Genomic DNA, 12,235 nt, shown 5'->3' with positions numbered 1-12,235 from the left:
TTTAAAATTAGTGATGCAGGCTGAGTATTGTACATCAAGGACAAAACAGTTGCCTGCTGCCTCTGACACAGATAAAACCTTGTCACATTGCAAATAAGATGACTTTTATGGGTCAAAAGCTGAGAAATATTCAGTAAAATTTGTCATAATCAAACCCTGATTACCATGACAGTAAATGACCACCAGTCAGTGCTAGCATATACTTTACTTCCCACAGGAGTGGGGGTGCTCATGTGAGTTTTGTAAAACACAAACCAAAACCTCAGATTCTAGCCACAGCAAGTTTCAGATATCTCAGAGCATAGTTTCCAGGCTGTGAAACTGCCTTGCCTGATATTAATGAACTCTTGATTCTTATGCCTTTATGAATGGAGAAAGCAGCAGTTGCTAACATTTGAAGCCAGCCTGTGTGGATTACATATCCTCAGAGTTCAATGTATCCCCAAACCCTTATCCAATACCCAACCAGCTCTATCTTATTGGGCTATACATCAAGGCCAAAATATTCAACACACATACTAATTATGTAACTTTGCAGCAGCTAATTTTTCTTGTCCCTAAAAAGACAAGTAACACAGCAAAACAAACCAAATGTCTGTAGAATGTACCAGGAAATGCCTCCTTTTCTGGGCCCAGGCTGTTTTAGTTTTCAACTACTTATATTACAGGCAATAAAATCATCCCATCCTTTCAAAGACTAGTTTAGACACAGTTGTTAGTAGTATCTTGCTCAAAACCCCTATTATGAAACCAAAAATTATATGCAGCTTACTTCCAGATCAAGTGCAGCAACACAACCTGCTTCATTTTCCTTGTTTTCTTCAGAAAAAAATCCCAAAATTCTCAAAGTTGGTTTCTCATTGTACTCTGATTTCTAAGATATTACTCGACCACTATTAAAGATCTAATATTACCAATAATGGGGACAGGGAAATTCCTGGACGTAGGAAATCTCCCTCTGAAAAATAAAGTGTGGTGCTCCATGTGTTATGTATTCCATCAAAACAAGCCATGTCACATCACGTTTTCCTCCACTGACAGAATGTGCCTTGGGCTGATGGAATGAATTGCCTGTAGAGGTGCACAGTAGAGGATACACACATCCAACATTAGAAAAAATGTAAATATTTTTTCAACCCTAGCATTTATGAATTAGTCAACATAAAATCAATCAAAAATTCTATTGGACATGATCTAGATCTTCTGGAACATAAATGAAGGTTATATTGTTGGACCTTAGAAACTGTGCTAAACTGAATTATTCAAGAGGATTTTTTACACAGGTACACAGGCTGTACTGTAATGAAATGATTCAGAAAGATGCTTTAGTAAAGGGATGGGGACTGTAGACTATACTATTATGTACTATGTACTGTCTGTTGATATAAGTATGCTCCTATCAGGTAATTTCTGCATTGTTTAACATGTCATGTTTAAATGCTTATGGTTTATTTCAGCTCTGTTTCAGATTTCTGCTTATTTTCAAATTTCTGTGATCCAAATTTAATTGCATTGTTTATTTGATGTACCAGCCTGTTGATCGTATTTGACTCGCACTGTGTAATCTGCCTTGATTCTCAACGAGAAAGGTGGACTGTAAATATTGTAAACAAACAAACATATAAACCTCAACGTAATTCAAAGAAGACAGAGGAAAAACATTTATTTCTGTGCATTCACTCAAAAATGAACACCTCTATAACTAGCAATAGAATTCATATTTAAAAATACTCTCATTCAAACTCTCAGATATATAGATACCTGCTAGAAACATACCTGTTTCAGGACTTGTTTGATTGCAACTGCTCACAACGCTGTTTGGTATCACTGGAGTGGAGGCTGCTTGGATTCTTGGCTGAGCTGGGTTCAGATGTAATGAGCTTCCTAATGCCATTCCAGACTGACTGAGCACCCCAGAATTCCCACTGGCTTGCATCTGATTTATTAAGCCTGTAAGATGGTTGTTTGGAATGGGGCTAGTTCCATGGCCAAAGTTAGTGTTTGAATTCTGGCAATGCATACTTTCCCCTCTTAGAGGTATATTCTGTGTCAGTGAATTCTGAAGATTGCCAGAGCTCATATTAGTGTCTGTAAAATGCAGCTGGTTAGCAGAGCAAGGCAAAACAGTATTTGAGCTCCCACAACCAGTAGTGCTATTGCTGCTCATATGAGAGCTTTGACAACTCATGGACTGAAGTAGCTGGGACATAGAAGTGATGGGAAATGATCCTTGGTTCTGCTTTCTTATTAAATCAGGCCCAGATTTAGGAACTCCAGAACTATCCAACTGAGACTGTCTAAGCAAACTCAATACTGTAGTGGTTGGTGGTTTCCTTTTCCTTAAAGGGTCTTTTTGTTGAGACATCAGTTTATCTCGTAGTGCTGCTCGACCACTTTGCCCTTCATTTGATGGTAGAAGCATGTTGGCAGTAGGAGGAAACATGGTGTTTAAAGTGCTATGTCCATCATTGCTGCCACCACTGGCAACTGTTCCAGAGTTGCTACTGCTGTTGCTATTGTTACCAGCAAGTTTATTTTGATTTGCTAGCTGTGCTTTGGCTGCTGCTGAGAGTAAACTACTAGCTGGAAAAGAGGCAGCATTATGCTGGTTCAAGATCTGATTTAAAGGCATCCCCAGCAAGCCAGGCTGACTTTTTATAGGCCCACTTCCAGCAGATGCGGGTGGAAAAACTGCATTGCTTGGAGGATTTAATACATTACTCATTCCAGCAATCAATGGATTAGGGATGTCCTTATATTGATGGAGTCCATCAGTCTTGGTAGAAGGACTTGATGGCATGGATGGTCTAGGAGATCCTATTGTTGACCTCGGTGATCGAGGAGGAACTTTAATATTACTACAAGATGACTGTGGTCCTACTGGAGGCATCATGAAATTTCCATGATCGGATGATGTGGAAGATGATCGTGATCTTTGGGGCGAAGCCTCAATCCTTCCAATTCCAGACCCCATCATATGAACTGGTGATGTTACTGGTGAGGGTGAGAGAGAGGTTGAAGCAGAGTGCTGAACTCTTTGCACATGACTCCCATGGTTTGTATGACCAGGTTTTACAGTTGGCAAAGGGAGATTACTTGGCAAAGGGACAACGGCTGGAGGCATGCTTACATTCATCACAGGTACCTGAGAGTGGACATTAGAGTGATAAGTACTTGGATTAATGATAACAGGATTCTGATTCACTGGTTTGCTAGGAATAGGGTCAAGAATGCCAAGTGGATCCTTCTCTGATGTCAATGGCTTTTTCTGAAGAGCACAAGAAGGTGGAGGTGGTGGTGGAGGGCCTTGGGGTGGTTTGTGGTGAAACATTGCACGTGGTATTTCCATACTAGCTGAAAAGTTACACATGGGTTTTTTCATTACTGGACTTTTTGTGGTCAAGGTTGGGGAAAGAGGTATATTAGTCCTTCCAGCCATTGCACAAGATGACTGCACAGGAGAACCATGTAGCATTACTGAAGGTGGGGATAAAGGAGTTCTGTTCATATGAACAGGGCTAGAGTTAGGTGCTCCATGAAAACCGGAATTGTTCCTTGTGAAAATATCTGGGCTTCCCAGTGGGTCTGTCCTAGGAGAGATTGAGCCATCTCCATATATTTGTGATCCTGATGAAGCTGGACTAGGCATTCCTCCATGACTGCCCCGATATGGAGACTTCTGTCCATGTTCATTACTGCCCAATCTCTGCCTGGGATAGACAGAATGAAGTTCTTGTTGCTGGCTTCCAGTCATCTCTTGCACATAGAGCCTACCCATGGCATTTGAGGCCCCCATCATCAACTTGAAAGGAGGCTTACATTCTGGCATCACAGAATTTGTAATCCCTTCATGTGATTTATTCCTCACTGATCTTGGAGTTGCTGCTCGTGATGGTACTATTGGAGTTGCACCTGATTTAGAAAAAATACACATTACTGTAATTCAACTAAACAAAAATACTATAATAGAGTTAAATTCTTTCCTATGCACAGAACTGCAGGATATTGCGTGCACACGCTAGATGCAGAGAGGCCTTGAATCAGAGATTAGGGTGAAAGGCCCAGGCACTACCTTTCCTAAACTGAAGAAAATGTTAACGTGACCTCTGCTGTGTTGCCATGTCACCACTGAAGAGGTGTGGAGAATGTTTCCCCTGAGTCCAAATGTGGCCATCCATGGGCTATCTGAATCTCTTTTAAAGCAAATTATAAAGGAAAAGTAAGTGTGAGCAGAGAAGGTTAACCTGCATATATCAAAACATACCAGTGGTTATCAAACAGTTTGATCAAACACAAATTTCACATCTATGCATATAATTGTATATAGTTCACTAAGACTTTGTTGTTGTTCTATTTTACTTCTGTACATTGTTTTTGTTTGTTTGTTTGGTTGGTTTTTTTAAAAAAATAAAAAAATTGTTTAAAAAAAAACACAGTTTGATCAAAGACATTAAATCCCAATACATTATGAGCAACTACTAGGATGGCTCTTTACTGTTCAGCATGATGGGATGTGGTACTGCTCTCAAGGCCTCGGCCATGATTGACTTGGAGCAGAGTTCTGGGCCAAGTATGTACATGTGTAAATAGGAAGGATGTGTTCCACCAAGCTAATGCATGGTCTGGGATATCACCTTCTTCTCAACTTGCTTGGCTTTCTTCCAGTTCTCACAGGTGTTCAACATTCTAGAATGCATATCCCTAACATTTCAGCTTTTCACCAACAGATGAAGTTCTGCACTGCATTTATATAATGTTTCTATACATTAACATATTAATATCCCTCCTGCTGAGGTAATGCATGTAGCTCAGCAAGGCCAGTGCTATCTACTTCAGGGGTCCCCAATATGATGCCCTTGAGTGCCATGACTCCCACCAACACTTTTCTTGGCACCCACCACGTTTTTTTAGAAAGTGGGTGGGGTTGTTGCATAGCCACTGAAGATCTGACTAGCTATGCAGATTAAAATAGCATTGTTTCAGTGGCAGCTGCCACCATTGTGTTGGTTTTACTTTCTCTTGCCCCTCTTGTGCAGTGTATTTTAAAATTATCCCTCTTCTCCTCTGTACTTGGGTTTCCTCTGTGTGGTTCCTCCTGCTGTGGCCATTTTGTCCTTGCACCTACCACCATGTGTCAGAATTCAAAAGGTGCCCACAGACTCTAAAAGGTTGGGAAGCCCGAGTCTATTTTAATTAGCAATGCCTCATCAAAGCAACAGTCTGTCCTAACCTAACTATCTGAGGTTCTTTACTTGGGAGAAATGAGGGACTGAACCAGAGATCTTCTGCATATAAACCACTATCACTGAGATATGATTCACCTAAAGTTATGTGATGCTAGAAAGAGGAACAGAAGGGGGACTAATAACTAATCGGGCAAAGCACAATTACTCTGTAAAATTTACTTTGTGCCATGCTTTAGTTACCATGGCAGAATACATTACTTGTTCTACAAAGTCACTCCAAGGGTTCTATTTTGGTTTGTTTTTGTACGCACACTCTTTATTTTGATATTTTATCAACAAATGCAATTTGTAAATAATTTCAACAAAACAATAACTTCTAAAGGCATGCATGTCAGCAGTATTATCTTTTCTTCCTCTTGCAAACCCCCCCCCCCACTACTTACTTGTTCCACCACCAGGACTAGTCAGAACCAGAGAGGGATGGGGAGCTTCCATGCTTTTATGTAGTGTAGCCACTGCAATAATTTTCCTTTTGTGAATGCATAGCTTAGTGACATCTTCATCGGCTTTAACATCTTCAGCTGTTCTTTGTGTCACAGCAACTCCAGGATCAAAATTAAATACCTTAAAAAGTCACATCAGAACCACAATGTTACCAATGCTATTGTGTTACAAGTCTCAAATCCCCTCTCCCCCTCTTCAGCTGGAAATCCAATCAAGTTAAAAATTAAGTTGCCTTTATTCGCTGTCTTCATAAATCATACTTCAGAGGAAATCAAAGTTCATTGGGAACATCATTATTTCCCTCCCAGTTTTCAGTAATTGCAGGACAACCAGTTCTCCATAAAGCTCTGCTGGCTCATGCTTTTTAGTGCCTTACTATAGGGCCTGGGCTTCTTCTGCTTGGGTCATCACATAGCCCTTCTTTAAACTCCCCAATAAGCAACCTTAATTGTTTTAAGAGTTCTCACAGATAGCTGCCTCCAGAAAGAGGCAGTATAGGAGACAGCACGGGAACCTGAGGGAAATTAAAATGAGGGAACAGATCTTTGACAAGTATTTTAGCAGCTAGGAAGAAAGAAGGCAAATTTCATGAGACTGGTGGAAAATAGTATTTCATTCCATGCGTAATATGTCTCTTGCATTCATGGGGAGACAATACATCTAACAGTGTTAAAATCTGCATTTAACCAGGTGAATGTCAATATATCCATATTTTTACCACATTCATAATTTTGCATTACTTTTATGTACCAGTGGTTATTCTGCATGGTAACTGCTTTGAGTTATACATGAACTATAACATACTTTTATAATTATAGGGTTGTTTTTGGGTACCACCTGAGCAGTATGTTCGCTTTGATATTTATTAAGGGAGTGGGGGGGGGATGGTTTTTTCCTTCAAGCGTCACTGCAGAATATGGAAATAGTTTGCTTCTTACAACCAAAAAGCAAGACAGAAACTAAAAGGATCTTATTTGTACCAATTTATCGTATTAGCCAACTAAGTAATGCACCTTTTAAAAAACCCTGCTACAAAATAATGGCTATTCAAACTGTATTCACCGAATAAGAGATAGAACTTGAGTTCTGAAATGCTCTAACATGTCATTAACATTCTTGGCAGGACTGCAAGACATTTAGTTCAATATATTACTTTTATATTCAGCATATTCCCAGATATCCTATTTTTTACCTTGGGAAGGATGAGAGGGCATTCTAAACCACACTTGCACGTTCCGTCTGTCAGCAGGTATGTTTTGACCTGCTCCAAACAGGACAATAAAGACCCACTAGGACTGAAAGAATAAGAAAATATAACAACTACACATTAATCAATATTTTTAAACAACATGTCTCACACACAATTCAAGGAGCAATATATGAATGGGCATAGCTTTGCTATCACACAGCAATATTTTCAGAAAAATTAAAATAAATGATATTTTTGTTTGGAACAATACCTATTTTTCCTTTAGCCTACATTTAGGTGCAACAATTCAAGGTCTGATTTTTAAAAGATGTTCCATTGCTCTTCTGGGTGTTGTAGGGTACCAACCTGAGTATTAATGAATAATGCACAGAGTGATAACATTTAATGCATAGGAACATTTGGAACAACCACATAGCTTTCAAGCTGTTCCTAAGGGTTACTTCCTTGTCCCCCAGAAACAGCAATTTGGGGGACTCAGTGGGCTGCTGCAGGAGGGGGAGAAAGGAAAATTCAGTTCACTGATGGAAATTACATTTGTCAGCAAAAATCAAAGTTTGGATTCAACTCAATAAACATAACATCTGTAAACTTGAATATTTACAGATTTTTAAATTAAGTTATTCCTGACTACAGAATTCCCACAGTGTTATAAACAAATGTGTCATAGCTAAAAGATACAAATCCAGTTTAGAAAACTAATGTCCAAATGTTTAATGGGCAAAAGCGGCCTTCACAGCAATACTGCTTATGTACAGAGAACACTTGTTTAATAATATTACTACTTTTAAAATCAATGATCAATAATACATTGCTCCTTATCTTTGTAAAATTGCTGGTTAGATTGCCTATACTTAGGCAACAACATAACATTGTAATGTAAGGTGCAACTGCTGGATGAGGCCAATGCAGGCTTAACACCACGTAACAGGCTTGGATCTAAGGGACGATTTCGGCAGGTGGAACAATTTCTGCCCATGGAGCATGACTTTTTCACCACCTCTACCACCACAGCCTAAAGTGAGCCCCAGCCATTCTTCAGGCATGCCATATTCAGCCCGGACAGCCATTGTAGGTTTTGACTTTCTCCTTTCAATGTTGCTACATACTGACAGAGGATGAACCATTGGGAAAGTAGGGTGAGTTGTAGTAACTCACTCATAGAAAGGTCACCAATAAGTTTGCGTTTCCTTAGTTGTAATTACCTTTTACACATAATGTTATATGTTTAGGGCATCCTCTTTATAGATGTGTGATGGAACGGGCATTAAATGCAAGGACTACCAATGCTGCATCCAGAGAGTGAAAGGTTAAGCATTAAAAATCCATTGCCTGAAGGGATGATGACTGACATGATGCCCCCCTCTCCTGTGATTTGGCAGTGAGAAGGTAACAAATTGGGGCTGACACCAAATTGGTGCTCAATAGAGAGTCGAAGCTTGGAATCTGATCAGGGAGGGTCAGACTGAGAATCCTCTGTGAGAGGAAAATAAAAGTTTGCCCTAACTGGGACAGCTTAAGGTTGATGAAAAGCTTTTTGTTGATGAACTAAAGTGGAAAAGCCAGCACTAATTTTACTCAGATAAGACAGAACTGGGAATGTGCGGTTGGCAGAGGAAGTGGGTAGTAATGAGACTTCTCTTTAGCCAAGAGATCAGGGTTATGTCTTCAGTAGACGAATAATTCTTGCACAGTGCTTGGAAAGGGGGGTTTGGACTCTGTGGAGTACCCTGAGTCTGGAGTAAAAGGAAAAGAGAGCTGTGCTGAAGTCAGAACACCTAAGCTGTGAAGTGAAATCTATGAAGGAACTTTGTTTAAGTAACTTAAGCCTGAATCAACCAATCTCTCACTTCTAAGATCTGTAAATATTTGAAACTAAGTTTTAAGAAGACTATTGTGCATAATGCTTGTGAATTATTCTGTTCAACAAACAAAATTTACCTCAACTTTCCTTTCCCTGCCTATCTACATACCAACTCTGCCTGTTGAATAAACCTGCTGTTTATCTTTACGAACTTTACTTAGCCTCTAGTGTCATTTCATTTTAAAGATGTGGGCTTCTGCTTTTCCCCTACTTAACTGTGGGCTGGGATATAAGACGGATATATAATTATGTTTTAAAGTGTGAGACTAAAGGAATTCTAAATTACACCCCAATACATGCTACTGGAGGCTTCCCAGCCCCAGCAAACAACCTTGTCGGTTTTGGAGTGAAAACCTACCTCACAGGTGGGGAGTGCGTGGGGCCTGTACATTATAACACGGAAGAGCCATTTTTATGGATTCTTCCAGAGCTGGCTTCAATGGTTTTTTAAAGGGTTTTTAAAAAAACCATTTAGCTCTTACCCAGACTAAAGAACAGCAGAAAGCTGGGTCCCAAATTGTTGGAAGAAAGGCAGAATTGCATATTTTTCTTAAAAAATATTTAACATGGAAAATAATAAACACACACTTCAGAATCTTCAATATAAAGGAGTGGCTGACCCAGACTAGAGCAGATTACAGAGGGGAAAGAGACAAAGTAGGCATTCACATGTTCAAATAAATGACTTAACAAAGAGAGTTCATTCGACTGTATTGTTTCAAGTAAGCATGTCTACCAGATTTTAAGGTGTAGCATTATCTTGGCCATCTTATTTAGATTACATATGATAGATTACAATGCAAACAGCTACTTTTAAGTTCTTCATAATTTAAAAGTGTGGAATGCACAGCTGAATTTTCTCCTTGTAAGCAAGTCTCTGCACAAAAATCCCTTCCAATAAAAACTAGGTGAGAGTCCTGACGTGCTCAATTCCCATGGGGAGGGAGGGCTGTTTGTTTCCGCAGAGGGTCATTCAAATATACTGTCTTTTACAAACATTCTGAAACAGAATGATCCAAGGAACTCTGTACCAAATGATTGCATCTCAGAGTGTGGTTTCACTCTCTTGCCAACACCAGCACACGCAAAGCCTGGGGACAAGGCAGACTGTAAAGCAGATGCATGGCCACAGTCTATGTTCCTTGCAGGTCTCTCAGCTTCTGGACAGATCACTATAAAGATACTAACTTGTTTTTTTTAGAAGGGCACAGGGAATTGATGGGACAATGGATGATCATTCACTAGCCAGATTCAGCCCAGAAGGCACCATTTTCCTAGCCCCTGAAATGCTATAGCTCATTGACTTAGTGCCGAACAAATTGACACTATCAAGAGTACTGAGCTATTCATTCCAATGGGGAAGGGAAAAAGGGGAAGTCAGTGTAAATTTCATGTATCATCAGAACGTTTTTGTGATTATCTGCAAACAGGCGTTGTATTTAAAAGATTGCACTTCAGTAGTAATTCTGAGTTACAAAACATGCCCGTTAAATCACTCACCTAATATACAGAACTCCATTTTGATCCACCCGCCGTTGCCAACCAACTGGAACTTGTACTGCAGGCAGCCCTCCATCCTTGTCCCCACTATCACATTCCTTGCCTCCATTCATTTTTCTGATTCTGCTTATTATTCTTCAAAGATATCAACAAGAAGATGATATCCTTATTTTATATGTCATCATGGCCTTCAGAAGGCGGCCATACATACAGTGATTCCCAGATTGTAAAAAGTGCATTGGGAAGCTCTGGCTCAATTTGGAACCAAGTCTGCAAAATTTGCCATTTTTGTGTTTGTGCGTTTGGACAAGTTCAGTTGCCCATTCTGATCAATATTAAGTATGAAATGTTCTTTATGTAGTCATGAAGATAGCCTAAATGGGTAAAAATGAATGTTTCCAAATTGGGAAAATCATAATCCATCAATGTTCCGTTACTGGCCAAAAATAGAGAAACACTTATTTCTAGTTCAACAGCATGACTCCAAACTTGATTGCCTACAGTAATTTGTACTTTGACAGAATAAGCCCCATTTTTACAGGTTTGTTATAGCTAAGAGTTCCAGGTCTTAAATCCTCTTATATGCCATGTTCTTTTTGTTTTCTTGTCCTCTTCCATTCATTATCCAAGGTACTGCAGGATACCTCTTCTGATTCTCTCATGATGATATAGTTCCAACAAGAAAATCTGCAAAGAAAAAACAAGCAGCTAATATAATCATCAAATCAAAGTTTACTGTTTTCTAGGACGTGTGCATCAAAGAGGCTCAGATTCAACCTAGTAATTCTTAAAACACTTTCTTAATATAAACTTTAGGGGAAATACATCAAAGGCAGGAGAGTTAGGGGAAATACATCAAAGAAAAGAAAGTTTCAAGAGCAGTTTGGGGTAAAGTATACTCTTCCAAACATTTTACTGAATGTGCATATTTATTTAGTTTGCCTAAATAAGCTGTTTGGATTTTATTGGTTTATTTTTTGGTATTTAGTTACTTATTTTACAAAATTTATATCTTGCCTTTTTGCTAGGGTTGCCGGGTGGGGGAGGGGGGCTGGTACCCAATGGGATGATCTTAGCACGAGTGCGCTCCCAGCACCAATGCAATAGTGTCACTTTCAGGAAGTGACATCATTGCACGAGCAGCAGGTGTGATCCTGCGCTTTGCACACAAGCATGCCTGCTGCCAGCGTGATGTCACTTGAGGAAGTGATGCCATCACACCTTGCCAGGAGAGCACCTGCTGTGGGCTTGTCTGGATTGCCTGTCGCTGGTGGATGACTGCTGGGTGGTTTGCCACCTCTGCCACCAGTGATTGGAAAGCAGTAGGACAAACCCCCAGGAGATTGCCTGCCGCAGGGAGGCAACTGAAAATCCTACTTTCTGCCCCCATAAGGGTCACCATAAGTCAGCTATGAGTTGAGAGCACTCTCCATCACCACCAAGGCTTCTAAAAAATGAAACACTTCCATCCTAAAATCACATCTTAATAAAATCACATCTTAAAAACCATTAATACCAACAAAACCATATTATTGTTATTGCATTGCAACTATGGAATTCCCTCCCCAGGGAAATTCATCTACTCCCCCTCAATCTTGGTTTTCCACCAGCCGGTGAAGACTTCTCTATTTCACCTGGTGTACCCTAATGGACTCTCCCTCTTGTTTCTTTTTAATTGCCAGTTTTTCTATATGTATTGTTTTTGAAGGTTGATTTTCTTGTCTTTTTAACTGTTTACCACTTGAGGGCCCTAACTGGATGAAAAGGTAGCACAGAAACGTTTTAAGTAAGATCCTTGAAAAGAGCAAGAGTCCAGTAGCACCTACAAGACTAATGAAATTAGTGGCAGGGTATGAGCTTTAGTGAGCCATAGCTCACTTCTTCAGATAGTGCTACTGGACTCTTGTTCTTTTTCATTGCTACAGACAGACTAACACGGCTACCCATCTTGATCTAAATAGATCTTGAGCAGCA

The 12,235-nt window shown here is 39.8% G+C and overlaps 1 protein-coding gene across 3 annotated transcripts in view; it reads right to left on the bottom strand.

Moving 5' to 3' along the window:
- The window catches only part of MBD5 (methyl-CpG binding domain protein 5), a 198,807-nt gene that overhangs the window by 51,969 nt on the left and 134,603 nt on the right, over window positions 1-12,235 (bottom strand). For all 3 annotated transcript variants that reach the window (XM_054971421.1, XM_054971422.1, XM_054971423.1), the window contains exons 4-7: window positions 10,262-10,948; window positions 6,883-6,985; window positions 5,630-5,810; window positions 1,777-3,912 (exon numbers count right to left, since the gene is read on the bottom strand). In XM_054971421.1, coding sequence (XP_054827396.1) covers window positions 1,777-3,912; window positions 5,630-5,810; window positions 6,883-6,985; window positions 10,262-10,374 — 2,533 coding nt within the window. In that variant the 5' untranslated portion in view covers window positions 10,375-10,948. The remainder of the gene's footprint in view (window positions 1-1,776; window positions 3,913-5,629; window positions 5,811-6,882; window positions 6,986-10,261; window positions 10,949-12,235) is intronic.

This window comes from Eublepharis macularius, chromosome 2 (assembly GCF_028583425.1).
Source record: "Eublepharis macularius isolate TG4126 chromosome 2, MPM_Emac_v1.0, whole genome shotgun sequence".
Lineage (NCBI taxonomy): Eukaryota > Metazoa > Chordata > Lepidosauria > Squamata > Eublepharidae > Eublepharis > Eublepharis macularius.
This window is presented reverse-complemented; position numbering and strand designations above follow the sequence as displayed.